Source organism: Kogia breviceps, chromosome 3 (genome assembly GCF_026419965.1).
Source record: "Kogia breviceps isolate mKogBre1 chromosome 3, mKogBre1 haplotype 1, whole genome shotgun sequence".
Taxonomy (NCBI): Eukaryota; Metazoa; Chordata; class Mammalia; order Artiodactyla; family Physeteridae; genus Kogia; species Kogia breviceps.
Genome location: NC_081312.1, coordinates 87,381,254 through 87,394,116, shown reverse-complemented (window position 1 = coordinate 87,394,116; position 12,863 = coordinate 87,381,254). Strand labels below are relative to the sequence as shown.

The 12,863-nt window shown below is 41.6% G+C and overlaps 1 protein-coding gene across 1 annotated transcript in view; it reads left to right on the top strand.

Moving 5' to 3' along the window:
- The first annotated feature begins 86 nt into the window (after positions 1 to 86).
- The window catches only part of LOC131753746 (stereocilin), a 30,031-nt gene continuing 17,254 nt past the window's right edge, over positions 87 to 12,863 (top strand). Inside the window, exons 1-5 of the mRNA XM_067029150.1 lie at positions 87 to 453; positions 1,698 to 1,876; positions 2,090 to 2,189; positions 2,486 to 2,542; positions 5,369 to 5,580. Of these exons, the coding sequence (XP_066885251.1) occupies positions 332 to 453; positions 1,698 to 1,876; positions 2,090 to 2,189; positions 2,486 to 2,542; positions 5,369 to 5,580 (670 nt within the window). The 5' untranslated portion in view covers positions 87 to 331. The remainder of the gene's footprint in view (positions 454 to 1,697; positions 1,877 to 2,089; positions 2,190 to 2,485; positions 2,543 to 5,368; positions 5,581 to 12,863) is intronic.

The following is a 12,863-nucleotide window of genomic DNA, read 5'->3' as shown; positions in this document are numbered from 1 at the left end:
CACGATTCCATCAAGTTCGAGTCATTATTTTGGCCCTGGTCAGGGCCCTCAAGGTGATTTAACTGCTGCAGCTATATCAAGTGGGCAAGGTGGATAAACATGGGGGTTTAACATGAAACAGTCTGGGTGGATGAAAGAAGGCAATGAAAGACCCTGTGAAATGTTGTCGATGAGAAAGGGCTAGGGACAAGCTGCTGTGTTCTAGAGATGACTGGGCTCAGCCTAGAAGTGAGGGTTTGGTGGGGGATTTCCAGGGTGGGTCTGACTAGGCTGTAGGTGGAGATCAGCCTAGTCTGGCCCAGCTCTGACTCAAGATCATGACCTCTAGAGCATGACCTTCCTCTTGATGCTGCTGCTCATCTTCTTCTACATTTTTGCCGTGGCTGGTGTCTACTTCTTCGAGAATTACACCCGTTCAACTCGCCAGGACCTGGAGTATCACATGTTCTTCTCGTAGGCAGGACTGGGGGAGGCCTGGGTTGGGGGAGAGAATTTGGGCATGAGACTGGGAAGCTAGTCCAAAGTACAGTAATACAAAAAGTATAGTATATTGTAAGAAACGGGAATAGAACACAGTAAGGAGAGGTAAAAAGAAAGCAAAGGAATAGTGAGTGGTATTAGCTCCAATTTTGAGGATAGTTCAGGTATTCCTGGTTTGCTTTGGGTTTTGCAAATTCAAACTTACTCTCATCTTTAAATAGCAGTATACTCCAGTGGTTAAGCCCTGGTTTCTATGTCTCAGTTACCTCTTTTGAAAAATGGGATTAAAAGTAGTACTACTTCATAAGAGTGTAGGGATAAATGAGGTAATTCATTTAAGCATTTAGCACAGCATTTCACACATTGTAAGTGATCAGTAAATGTTACCATGACCTCAAACATGGTCACTGGTTTTACCCCAATCTCTTAAATGTAGAGATTACACGTGCACACACTTAAATTCTTTCAAAAGTAAAATCCTGATAAGCTTTTTGTCTAGAGAACACTGATTACTAGTAGAAAGTCAATTTGGATTTAGAGGAGACAGTGTTATTTGTGAATTGGAATCCAATCTTGTCAGCACCTCTCAGGTCTCTGTCTTAGACTAACAGGTAGTTCTGTAAGAGTATTGACTTGGGGAAGTCCTAGAATTCATTCTATTCAGGCTGTGATGTTTTCAATAATCTGTATATGGAGGGATAAGAAGGAAAATTTAGATATCTTCCTGAGACCTTTTGTGATATATTCATTATCATTCATTATTTGGAATCACATGTTTATATCATATCCATCCATTTACTTGACAGTCAGTTCATGCCAACAAACTAAGTAGGCATGATGTTTGCTAAATTTGTAAGTGACTTTCCATTAGGCAAAGTCCATAGAACAGTGGAGAATGAACTTACAAAAAAGTGATGTGTAGTTGGTGATTCCATTTTTAAATATTCAGTTAATACCTATGTATTAAATACCTACTGTGCCCCAGGCACTGATGGAATGGTGAGAGCTATTCATAGATTATTCATGATAAAGGAAAATCTAATAAAACAATCTCAAACTGAAGAAAGATTAGGTAAAAAATTGAGTATGGTAGAAAAGGGGCTAAAGTCAGAGCAAACTACAAAGAAATGCTCTTATGTTGCTTTGAGAGTAAGAATGATAGTGTTTCTTAGAGAATTAGCTCTCTCTGTCTACACACACACCTCCTTTTTCTTTAGGGACCTGCTGAATTCCGTAGTGACAGTGTTCATTCTCTTTACTATGGATCATTGGTATGCACTGCTTCAGGATACCTGGAAGGTGCCTGAAGTCAGCCGTACCTTCAGCAGCATCTATGTCATCCTCTGGTTGTTACTTGGTTCCATTATCTTTCGAAACATCATAGTAGCCATGATGGGTAAGCATAGAAGAGGTGAAACTTGGTGAGAGGGGTGTTTGGGAAGAAATTAGAGCAAAAGCTAAGATTGGTGAATTACGGAGAGAGAGAACCTGATGTAACAGGAAAGTGCGGGGCCTGGAATGGATATTTCACTTGGTTTCTCCCCACCCAAGCCCCCTCCCCATGTCTAGTCACCACCATCTCCCAACTCCTAATGGCCCTTTGGGGCAGTTACTAACTTCCAGAATATCAGAAATGAGCTGAACAAGGAGATGACACACCTGGAGGTTCAGCACAAAGCCGACATATTCAAGCAGCAGATTATCCAGAGGTCTGCTTCCCCATTTTCAAACCCAGCTTTAGTTCTTGAGGGTGCCCTGATCTCATTCTCTGTTTCTGCTCCTTGGCCGCAATGCCATTTTCCCCTTTGTGACAGATTTGCCTCAGAGTTAGAATTCCCCAGCTCTAAAATATTGCCTGATTCTTTATCCACTGTCAGGGCTTCCCCACTCTTTTTCACTCCTTTACTACAACTTATTCTCCTCACTTGATCAGAATTCTTTTTTCCTTACTACACTCCTGCTTCAGGGTAACTGTCTTCACTCTTTTGTGTTTTTTCCTTTGCAGGAGACAAAACCTAATCCCTGAGGCACAGAGGTCAAGCATTAGCAAAATGGATGCCAGGTTAGGAGTGTATATGTGAAGTGGGATGGACACACATGAAGGAGGAAAGGGTAGAAAACCAAAGGTGAAGATTGGCTTTGAGAGAGAATTCATTCATTCAATAACTAGTTATTGTAGTGGGTTGAATGGTGGCCTCCAAAAAGATATGTCCATGTCATAACTCCCGGAACCTGTGAACATGACCTTATTTGGAAAAAGGGTCTTTGCAGATGCAATTAAATTAAGGATCTTGAGATGTGATCATTCTGGATTATCCAGGTGGGCCATAAATCCAGTGACAGGGGTCACTGGATTTAAGAGACAGGAGAGAAGACATAGAGAATAGGAGAAGATGTCAAGATAGGATAGAGATAGAGATAGAGATTGGAGTGATGCAACCACAAGCCAAAGGAAGCCAGTGGATGCAAGGCAACTGCCAGAAGCAAGAAGAAGCAAGGAACCTTCTCCCTTTGAGATTCCAAAGGGAGTATGGCACTGTTGACACATTGATTTCAGACTTCTGGCTTCTAGAATTGTGAGAGAATAAATTTCTGTTGTTTTAAGCTACCAAGTTTGTGGTAATTTCCTACAGCAGCCACAGGAAACTAATAAAAGTACCTTCCATGAAACATGTTATTCAAGACCCTGAGTGTTCAGCAGTGGACAAGAGAGCAGAAGGAGAAATGAGAAATCCATCAACAAATAATTTTTTTTTTTTTTTTTTTTTTTTTTTTTGTGATATGCGGGCCTCTCACTGTTGTGGCCTCTCCCGCTGCGGAGCACAGGCTCCGGATGCGCAGGCCCAGCGGCCATGGCTCACGGGCCCAGCCGCTCCGCGGCATGTGGGATCCTCCCGGACCGGGGCACGAACCCGCGTCCCCTGCATCGGCAGGCGGACTCCCAACCACTGCGCCACCAGGGAAGCCCCATACAAATAATTATTGAATGCTTATTAGTTGCTCAGAGTATATCAGTGAACATAATAAACAATAATGCCTGTTCTAATGGAGCTTATATACTAGTAGGAGGAAAGAGACAGTAAACAATAATGTTAATAAGAAAACACATTAAAATATAAGCATTGAATATAAAAAGAGTATATATGTGTGTATAACTGAGTCACTTTGCTATAAGGAGAAATTAACAACATTGTAACTCTACTTCAATAAAAAACAAATTTAAAAATAGGATAAGCATTATAAAGTAAAAAGTAGAACAGGTTAAGGGGGATTGGAGTATAAGGGGGGGTTGCATATGGGTTGTAATTTTAAACAAGGTAGTCAGGGTGGCCTCTGAAAAGGAAACATTTGAGCAAAGACTTGGAGGACGTCAGGGATTACGATGTGGATATCTATGGAAAGAGTATTATAGGCAGAGGGAAGAGCTAGTACAAAGGTCCTAAAACAGAAGCATGCCTGGTGTGTTTGAGAAATAGCAAGGAAGCTACTGTGACTGAAGCAGAATAAGTAGGGGGGAGAATGATAGGAGATGAGGTTAGAGAGGTAATGGGGACCTGATCCTGTAGGGCTGTGGGGACCATTGTGAGGACTTAGGCTTTGATTTCACATGAAATGGGGAACATAGCGGAACAGTGACATGCAGTGACTTACATTTAAGAAGGATTAGTCTGGTTGCTGTGTTGATGATAAACTGAGGGAAGAATAAAAGAAGCAGAGAGATGAGTTAGGAGGCTATGCTGCTATACAGACAAGAGACGTTGATGGCTCAGACCAGAGTGGTACGAATGGTACTAGTGAAAAAAAGATATATTTTGAAGGTAGAGTTAACAGGCCTTCCTTTTTTAAAAAATATATTTTATTTTATTTTATTTTTTATTTTTGGCTGTGTTGGGTCTCTTGCTGTGTGCAGGCTTTCTCTAGTTGCGGTGAGCCGTGGCTACTCTTCGTTGCAGTGTGCGGGCTTCTCATTGTTGTGGCTTCTCTTGTTGCAGGGCACAGGCTCTAGGCGCACAGGCGTCAGTAGTTGTGGCACGTGGGCTCAGTAGTTGTGGCTTGCGGGCTCTAGAGCTCAGGTTCAGTAGTTGTGGCATGTGGGCTTCGTTGCTCTGTGGCATGTGGGATCTTCCCGGGCCAGGGCTTGAACCCATGCCCCTTGCATTGGCAGGCGGAGTCTTAACCACTGTGCCACCAGGGAAGCCCTCAACAGGCTTTCTTGATGGATTGGATGTGGGGTATGAGAGAAGAATTACGGATGAAAGTTCTGACCCAAGCAACTGGAAGGGTTGATTAGCTGAGATGGGGAGGGCTGTGGGTGGAAGAGGTTTGGTGGGCAAAGAGTTCAGTTTTGATTAAATTTGAGATGTCCTTAGACATCCAAGTGGTGCTAAGTGAGTAAAAGTTGTATATACAAGTCTGGATTAAGGAGTGAGGTCTGGACAAGAGGCTTAAATTTGCATCTGGTAGGCATTTGAACTCAGCAGATGAGATCACCAGAGGAGCAACTGTAGATGGAGAAGATATAAAGAGCTGAGCCCCAGGTCCCTCTAATATTAAGAGATGGAATCAAGGGGGCAGAGGTTATAGTTGTGGTGTAATAGGCATAGGGCCAAGGGGTGCGGGGCTAAAACTTTGCAAAAGAAGGTGGGGTGTGGAACGTGGAAGCCCGAGTAAGACTGAGCACAGACGTTATGCGGTGAGGGGCACTAATAGGAGTACATGACATGGGATAATTTACGTTAGATGTGCTTAAACTTAGATTTTGGGAGCAGTATGGCCTTCATTGCCTTAGCTCCTAGCTTTAGGCCAGGGCCAGAACCAGAATAATGAAAGAACTAGCCATATCGTGTAAATGTATTTAAAGCAATAAAATTTTGCCTTTCACTTACAGAGATGCCCATCAACAAGGGGAATCTTTGGACTTAACAGAAGCTTCTAAAGAAGAGTCCAAACACAGTGCCACTAAAGAGAGTTCAAGAGCATCTAAGTCAAAAACAAAGAAGTCCTTGTCAAAAATGAAGAAGTCTGCATCTTCCTCTTCCTCCTCATCTTCATCTTCCTACTGTTCCTCTTCTTCTGGCTCCAGATATTATGACCTTATTGGTAAGCCGAGGGTTTCTCCCAGTTGAATTCAGACTCCTTTTCTCCATGAGACATCCCATTCTTAATAGGAGCTCTCCTACTATGCACATTTCCCCATTTTCTCCACCAGTCCAATTTTCTGGCCTTGGTTACTTGCTTCACGCTTCTTCATTTCCCCTGTGCTTCTGCTGCACTTTGAAAAAGTATGGTTGTGCCTCTCTTTGTTTATTGTAGAAGTGGTGTCTTGGTGATACATACTTTTCTCTCTCTCCTTCCTATATCCTCCTTCATTCCTGCTTTCTCCTCGCCTGCCCCCATAGAGTTTATCAGCTTTTATCCAACTTCCACGAATCTAGATATGTTTTTGAGAAGCATTTCTCCCTCCAGGTCAGTTGGACTGGGAGACTCATGTGCACCAGAATCTGCCTGGGCTAATGGATATGGATCAGGATGAACGTGTTGTTTGGCCTAGGGATTCACTCTTCCGATATTTTGAGTTGCTAGAAAAGCTTCAGTATAACCTAGAGGAGCGTAAGCGGTTGCAAGAGTTTGCAGGTATGGATTTAGGGCAGCTGTGGAGACCAGGAGTTAAGTCCACTGGAGTAGCATATATAACTGGGGAGAAGAAGGGTGTTTGCTGTTTTGGCACCTCAGCCTCTGAATTTCCACCTTACACCTAAAAATGGCAAATTCACAGTTTGGTATGTCACATTCTGGGCATATGTCCGGATTTCTTCTAACCTAGTGAGGACCTGGCAACCCTGCTTCTCTGGTAGGGGACACCTAAATCCTGTTAGGTCTGAGAGCTTATTTCCCAAGAGGAGAGTATCCAGTTCCAGCTGCTGGAAATTAGGATAAGGTGGGCTCTCACTCTATTTGGGCAGCCAGCCCCCTTTTGTACATGTTTCTTCTCTTTGAAGGTCACCTTTCAGACCTCAACAGTAAGGGCCTCAGGCTCAAGTTCAATAGCTATGGGGATTAGACAATCAGCAGAAAGCCCACAAGTGCCCACTGTCCTCAAGAGGTTTATGAATTACAAACTCCTCTTCCTTTCAGTCCCTTCTAGAGTCAAGCCTATGCAGAGAAAATATGTGATTAAAATAGTAAAGTTTAGGACTTCCCTCGTGGTCCAGTGGTTAAGAAACTGCCTTCCAATGCAGGGGACGCAGGTTTGATCTCTGGTCGGGGAGTTAAGATTCCACATGCCATGGGGCAACAGCCCATGTGCCGCAACTACCGAGCACACGTGCCACAGCTAGAGAGAGAAGCCCGCGCGCCGCAGGGAAGATCCAGTGTGCCACAACCAAGACCCAGCACAGCCAAATAAATAAATAAATGTTTAAAAAAAATAGTAAAGTTGGGACTTCCCTGGTGGTGCAGAGGTTAAGAATCCACCTGCCAATGCAGGGGACATGGGTTCAAGCCCTGTTCCGGGAAAATCCCACATGCTGCAGAGGAACTAAGCCCGTGCGCCACAACTACTGAGCCTGTGCTCTAGAGCCCATGAGCCACAACTACTGAGACCATGTGTCACAACTACTGAAGCCCACGCACCTAGAGCCCGTGCTCTGCAACAAGAGAAACCACCGCAATGAGAAGCCCGTGCACCACAACAGAGTAGCCCCTGCTCGCCGCAACTAGAGAAAGCCCTCATGCAACAATGAAGACTCAACACAGCCAAAAATAAAATAAATAAAATAAATTAATTTTTAAAAAATTCTCTAAAAATAAATAGTAAAGTTTGATTTAAGCTGAGAACTACCTGCTCAAAATTATTTTCCCTAAATTTCTCATTTGAGATTTCACCACCTAGAGATTAATTTGGATCAATGAATTTTCCCTCTAAAAATACAAAAACTAGAAGAGTTAGGGGCAATTTTTTTTTAACAATTTAATGTGGATTAGTGTTATTCTCCTAATACCTAGCTGAAGTCAACCCAAAGTGAAAATATCAATGGGAGAAGAGGAATGTGTGTGTGGTGGGCACAGGAGAGCCATAAGAGGAATTTATAACATTGGAACATGGAATTTAGAGCAGGATGTCAGACAGGCTTTGCCTACTTCGAATATTGCTTTGTTATCCTGCTCTTTCCAACTGTCCTCAGCCCTGCCTCCCCATTTGTCCTGGGGAGAACGGTGGAAGGGCAGCGAAGGTAGCAAGATGGCTTCTTTAATCCTGATTAATTCATCTGTGGCAAAGAGGACAGACTCATGTGGCTTAATTTAGAGTAAAGATTAGTAAAAATTTGAGTGGAAACCTAGAACCCAGAAAAACAGGGTCTTCACCAAACATTTGTATGTTCTGAATATTCTTAGCTCTCCAGCTTCACAGTCTGTTTCTTTACAGTGCAGGCACTGATGAATTTTGAAGACAAGTAAAGCTGACAGCAGATGGCTTCGCTATCTTTGGCAAAAATTAATGAAGGGAAGTGTTGTAAATGGAGAATTCAAAGTATAAATGTCTAATAAATCCTGCTGATAATTGTACAGTTGTCTGTCTCTGAGACATAGGGGATACTGAAAGATATAAGATCAGGTGAAAATTCAGATGCCAGTGAGGCCCATGGTCCTTGGCTTTCTACCGTTTCCACAGCTCCTGAGTCTTGCTCTTTCTTTGGCTTTGTCACTATAGCCCCCACCTTTTCTATAGCATCTACTTCCTTCTAGAGTCCTAATTTCACCTTCTCCCTCACTGGTGGGTACAGGACCCTGGGGGTTGGGGGTAAGGAGACCCCAGGAGTTGTGAGTGTAACTAATTGAGAACTGTCGTTTCCATTGCTACTCTAAGAACATTGCTTCTCCTGGGCACCATTAACTTCAATCAAACATCATTTTCACCTGTTTCTGTGCCAAAAGAGTGTCCCTTTATTCCATTTCCTTGCCTTTTCTGAGGGCAGTGATTCTGTTCTGTAGGGGGCGGGGCAAATCAGTATGTCCCACAGATTTTTTAGAGTCAATCTATCTCCTGTCAAAGTAGGAACACCTTTTATATAGAATGTCACTGAAAGGGGATTATCCAATGTTTTAATATTTCTAGTAACTGGTGACTTATTATCTAGAGGGGATCATGCTCCATTGTTGGATGACTCAGGTCTTTAGACATGTTTATTATTAAAAATTCTATCACTTATTGAGTCCTTAACATGTATGAACATACACATGTATGAGGAATACATGAAACACTGAATTGTGTTCTTTAAAATGGTAAATTTTATGTGAATTAGATCTCAATTTTTAAAATAAAGTAAGAAAAGATTATTTGAAACCAATAACCAACATTATGTTTCAAGGAAAAGCATTTTAGTCATTCCCCATAAAATGTGGGACAAAACAAAAATGTTTTAAAAATAAATGTCAATATATAATATTGTATTAAAATCTTATAATAAGAAATAAATACTGGGAAAGAAGAACTACAAATACTATTTTTAGACACAATTGTATACCTAGAAACCCCAAGGGAATCAAATAGAATTAGCGATAACAAAGAATTTCCATTAAGTACAAATAGAAGAAATGAGGACTGGAGAGAGAAACCTGGGAAACAGGAACACTTAAGCGATAAGAGGAGGAGGAGCCAGAAAAAAGCGTGAGAGGGAAGAACTGAAGAGACAGGAGGATAATCATTCTAGAGTAATGTCCCTAGAATTTCAAGAAAGGAATGGTCCAGTAAGATCTGGATTGGAGCACCCACTGAACCCAGCAATCAGAATACAATAAATATAATAAAACAGAATAAGGAAGTATTTAATAAATCTTACATGTGCTATCCACAAAGTAAATGCTCATTGAGCAGTATCATTTAGCTTTGCTCAAAGTGTGGTCTGAGGACCAGCAGAATCGGCTGTTAGAAGTGCAGAATCTCAGGTCCCATCCTCGGGGCCTGTTGAATCAGGTGTTACATATGCACATTAAAGTTTCAAAAAGCACTGCTTTATAGCTATGTGATGATTGATCCCTTCCTACTTTCTATAGCTAACCTTCTCAAATGAATGGCCTGTGCATGCTGCCTCATTCTTTTAACTCCTTCCTTAAAGAAAATGATCTCGTTTCAATTCTATTAGAATGGAATTTATTCAACAAATTTGAATTTTTCCTATGTTCCTATGTTCCAGACACTGTTATAGGTGTTTGGATATGTCAATGAATGAACAAGACAGAGATCCCTGCCAGTTCTAACTAGCTCCCCATAAGATCCCCAAATAATAAATAACTTCCATGAAGACAGTGATTTTACCTCCTTCTGTTTTTTCCCCCAAATTATCTTTCCAGCAGCCCAGAGCCATGTGATAACATCTGCTCAAAAACAAAACCAAACTATTTTCTGCCTAAATAAAAATATTTTAAGGTCTGAGGATCAAGCCCCACTGGCAATGAATCCATTACTCCTCCAGCTTCTTTTTTATCCTTGCCCTGATCTAATAACCCTGCTATAACTTTTACCCGTATTCTCAAGTCAAGGAAGAGATTCAGACTCTATGCCAGGTAGGTATGAAGCTTCCTCAGGAGCATTTTGGAAGTGAAGTTAGGATTTAGATATTGTGATACAATTGAATTTTTTCACATATGGTTTCTATTAAGCTTTTATTTTGGAACATGGTTTACACCTTGATCTTCAATTATCACTCACATTGTCAAATATCAATGGATGGATGCATAACTTTTTTTATGTATGGTGTTTTATGTAAGGTGTTTCTGTTTAAGGACACCTTATTTAATATATGTTGTTGATTCATTAGCATTGACCTCTGTCAACAACACTATAACTCATGCTTGAATAAAGTTTATCAAACACACGTTTTCTCTGTAAGGTGCATCACATCCTTCCTGTGCTTAGGAACACTAGAAAGCACTTCAGCACTAAGCTGGGGGACCATTTTAAACAGTGAATTCACCAACAAAAAGCACAAAAATGCTAAAATTGTGGCACTAAATAGATCATGAAAAGGACACTGATTTACAGTATGAGAAGAAGGTGGAGTATATTGCCTTGTTTCCCATCCAAGTACTAACCAGGCCTGAGCATGCTTAGCTTGCGAGATGAGATCGGGCACATTCAGGGTGGTATGGCTGTAGAGGAGTATTGCCTTGTTTGAACTCAGCTGGGGATGTACACATCAAGCGACTCAAATTTTTTACCACTCTGCAGATGTCTGTGAATGATTGTGAAAATGCCATAGGTATAGATTTGGGGGTCACAAATAAATTTTAGTGAGCGGAGGAATCTACAACAGAACTCACAAATGAGAATTTACTCTAAATGCTGTGTGATAATCTGGAGCTTTAGGCTAGTTGGCCTTATGACGCTGCCATCTCAATGTGTGGTTTCTAGGTTACCTCAACAGGGAAGAGATTGCTGGAGCATCATTCACTAGCTCTTAAGTTCTTTGGTCATTCACTATCCATTAGCCAGAACTAATCACCTGACCCCACCTAACTGCAAGAGATCTGGGGACTGCTTGGATCCTTAGTGAGCAATATATATCTATATTTAAGTTACAAAAGGCAAACCAAAAAGGGAGAAAAAAACAATTGCACTTTACAAAGGGAGGCCTCTGTTCTAATCAGACAGAAGGTGCCCTGTGGTTGATTTGGGAGATTGAGGATGCTTCAGATTTCTCAACTCCTTTGGCTCCTTGCAAGTATCTCCATTCCAATTGCCAGATCACAGAGCATTCCAATCACCCCAGCAATCTAATCCATTTCACTTTAGCAACACACATGATTAATATCATGCTCTGGACCCCCATAATTTCAGTTTGTTGGTTCTGGTTTCCTCTTTCCATTTGCTTATCTGAGGATTGGAACTTGTCTTGCTTTTGTTGAACCTTACCATAGTATAATCAATAACTTGCTTGCATTGAATGAGGCTGACATCTTTGCTATAAACCCTAAGTACTTCATCCTCAGTTGGCAGATAGTCTGAATCCTTGGCAGCCACAGGATTGCTTAACCTGATTGCTCCATCATCATGTGGAGTGCCAAGAATTTCCCCTCCTGGGTTGAGGGAGTCCTCATTGTTCCCCACTCTGCTTGACTCAGCTAGTTCCATACTTGTTCTAAAGGTCTTTCACTCAAGACACTACTTCTTGGTGACAATTTCTGTATTAATTAGGACTCTTTAGTTTCAAATAAAAGAATTCATATTGAGCTAGTCTAATAATAATAGTCACATTTAGTGAATGTTTATTCTGTACCAGTGTCTGGCACATAATGGGTGCTTACTCTTTTTGAATGAATGCCAGGCACTGTGCTAAATACTTTAAATGCCTTATCAGATTGAATACTCATGACAACTCTATACTAGTATTACTCCTTTTTACAGAAAAGAACACTGTGCCACAGAGAGGTTTAGAAACTGTCCAGGACACACTGCTAGTATATGCTGGAGCCAGGACTTGAACCCAGCCATCTCATTTTTTGGTACCCTATTAGCAAAAAGGAGAATTTATTATAAGAGGGTTGTTACAGAATCAAGGGCGGAAATTCAAGTGGATTGCAGAATGGGCTGGAGCCAGGAGCTAGAAAGCTGTTGGGAACCCAGGCTGTATTCTTCCTCTGATTCCCCTCTCTGCTTTTCAGACTAGATGTACCTTTGATGAGCAAAGAGAAAATATTGGCAAAGTGATGCAATAGATCATTTCACTGGTTCTAACTTTTTGACTCACCTTGGAAAATCCCAGCACTGCCCTCACCTCCTTTGATTGCGTGGGCCAAGGTATTCTATTTCTTTGGGCCTCCATTTCCTCATCTATAAAATGAGAAGTTTTTACAAGAGGATTCTTCAAGTCCTTTCCAGGTCTAAAATTCTATGATCATAAATGGACCTTCTAGGACAGAGGCACATTAATAATGGATTTGAACGTATGGGTTTGGGCTTTAGAATAGAGAAGGGTTCTAAGGAAAGAAAGACAGAATATGGTTTGAGTGGAGCCTGTGGTGAATTACTGTTTAGAACTGGTGTCAGGTAAAGGCCTTGGGGATATATAAACGGAGGGCAGAAAAGACTTCTCACCCTGACCAGATCAGAGAGATGGATCTCTCCGATCTATGAGTAGTTTCTGTGTGTGTGTGTGTGTGTGTGTGTGTGTGTATGCATGTGGGGAATAGCCTCCTTGCATAGTCATTTAATCTGTTTTATTTCTTTTCTCACCTCAGAATTTTCTAAGGGCTTTCTCCTGGGCCACAGGAAGAGAGCAAGAGGGCAAACCCAAACACTTGAATGGCCTAATGAGCAAGTCACTCCTCTCTGTGTCTATTTTCTTATCCATAAGATGAGAGGTTTGGTCTATGTGATGTCTGAA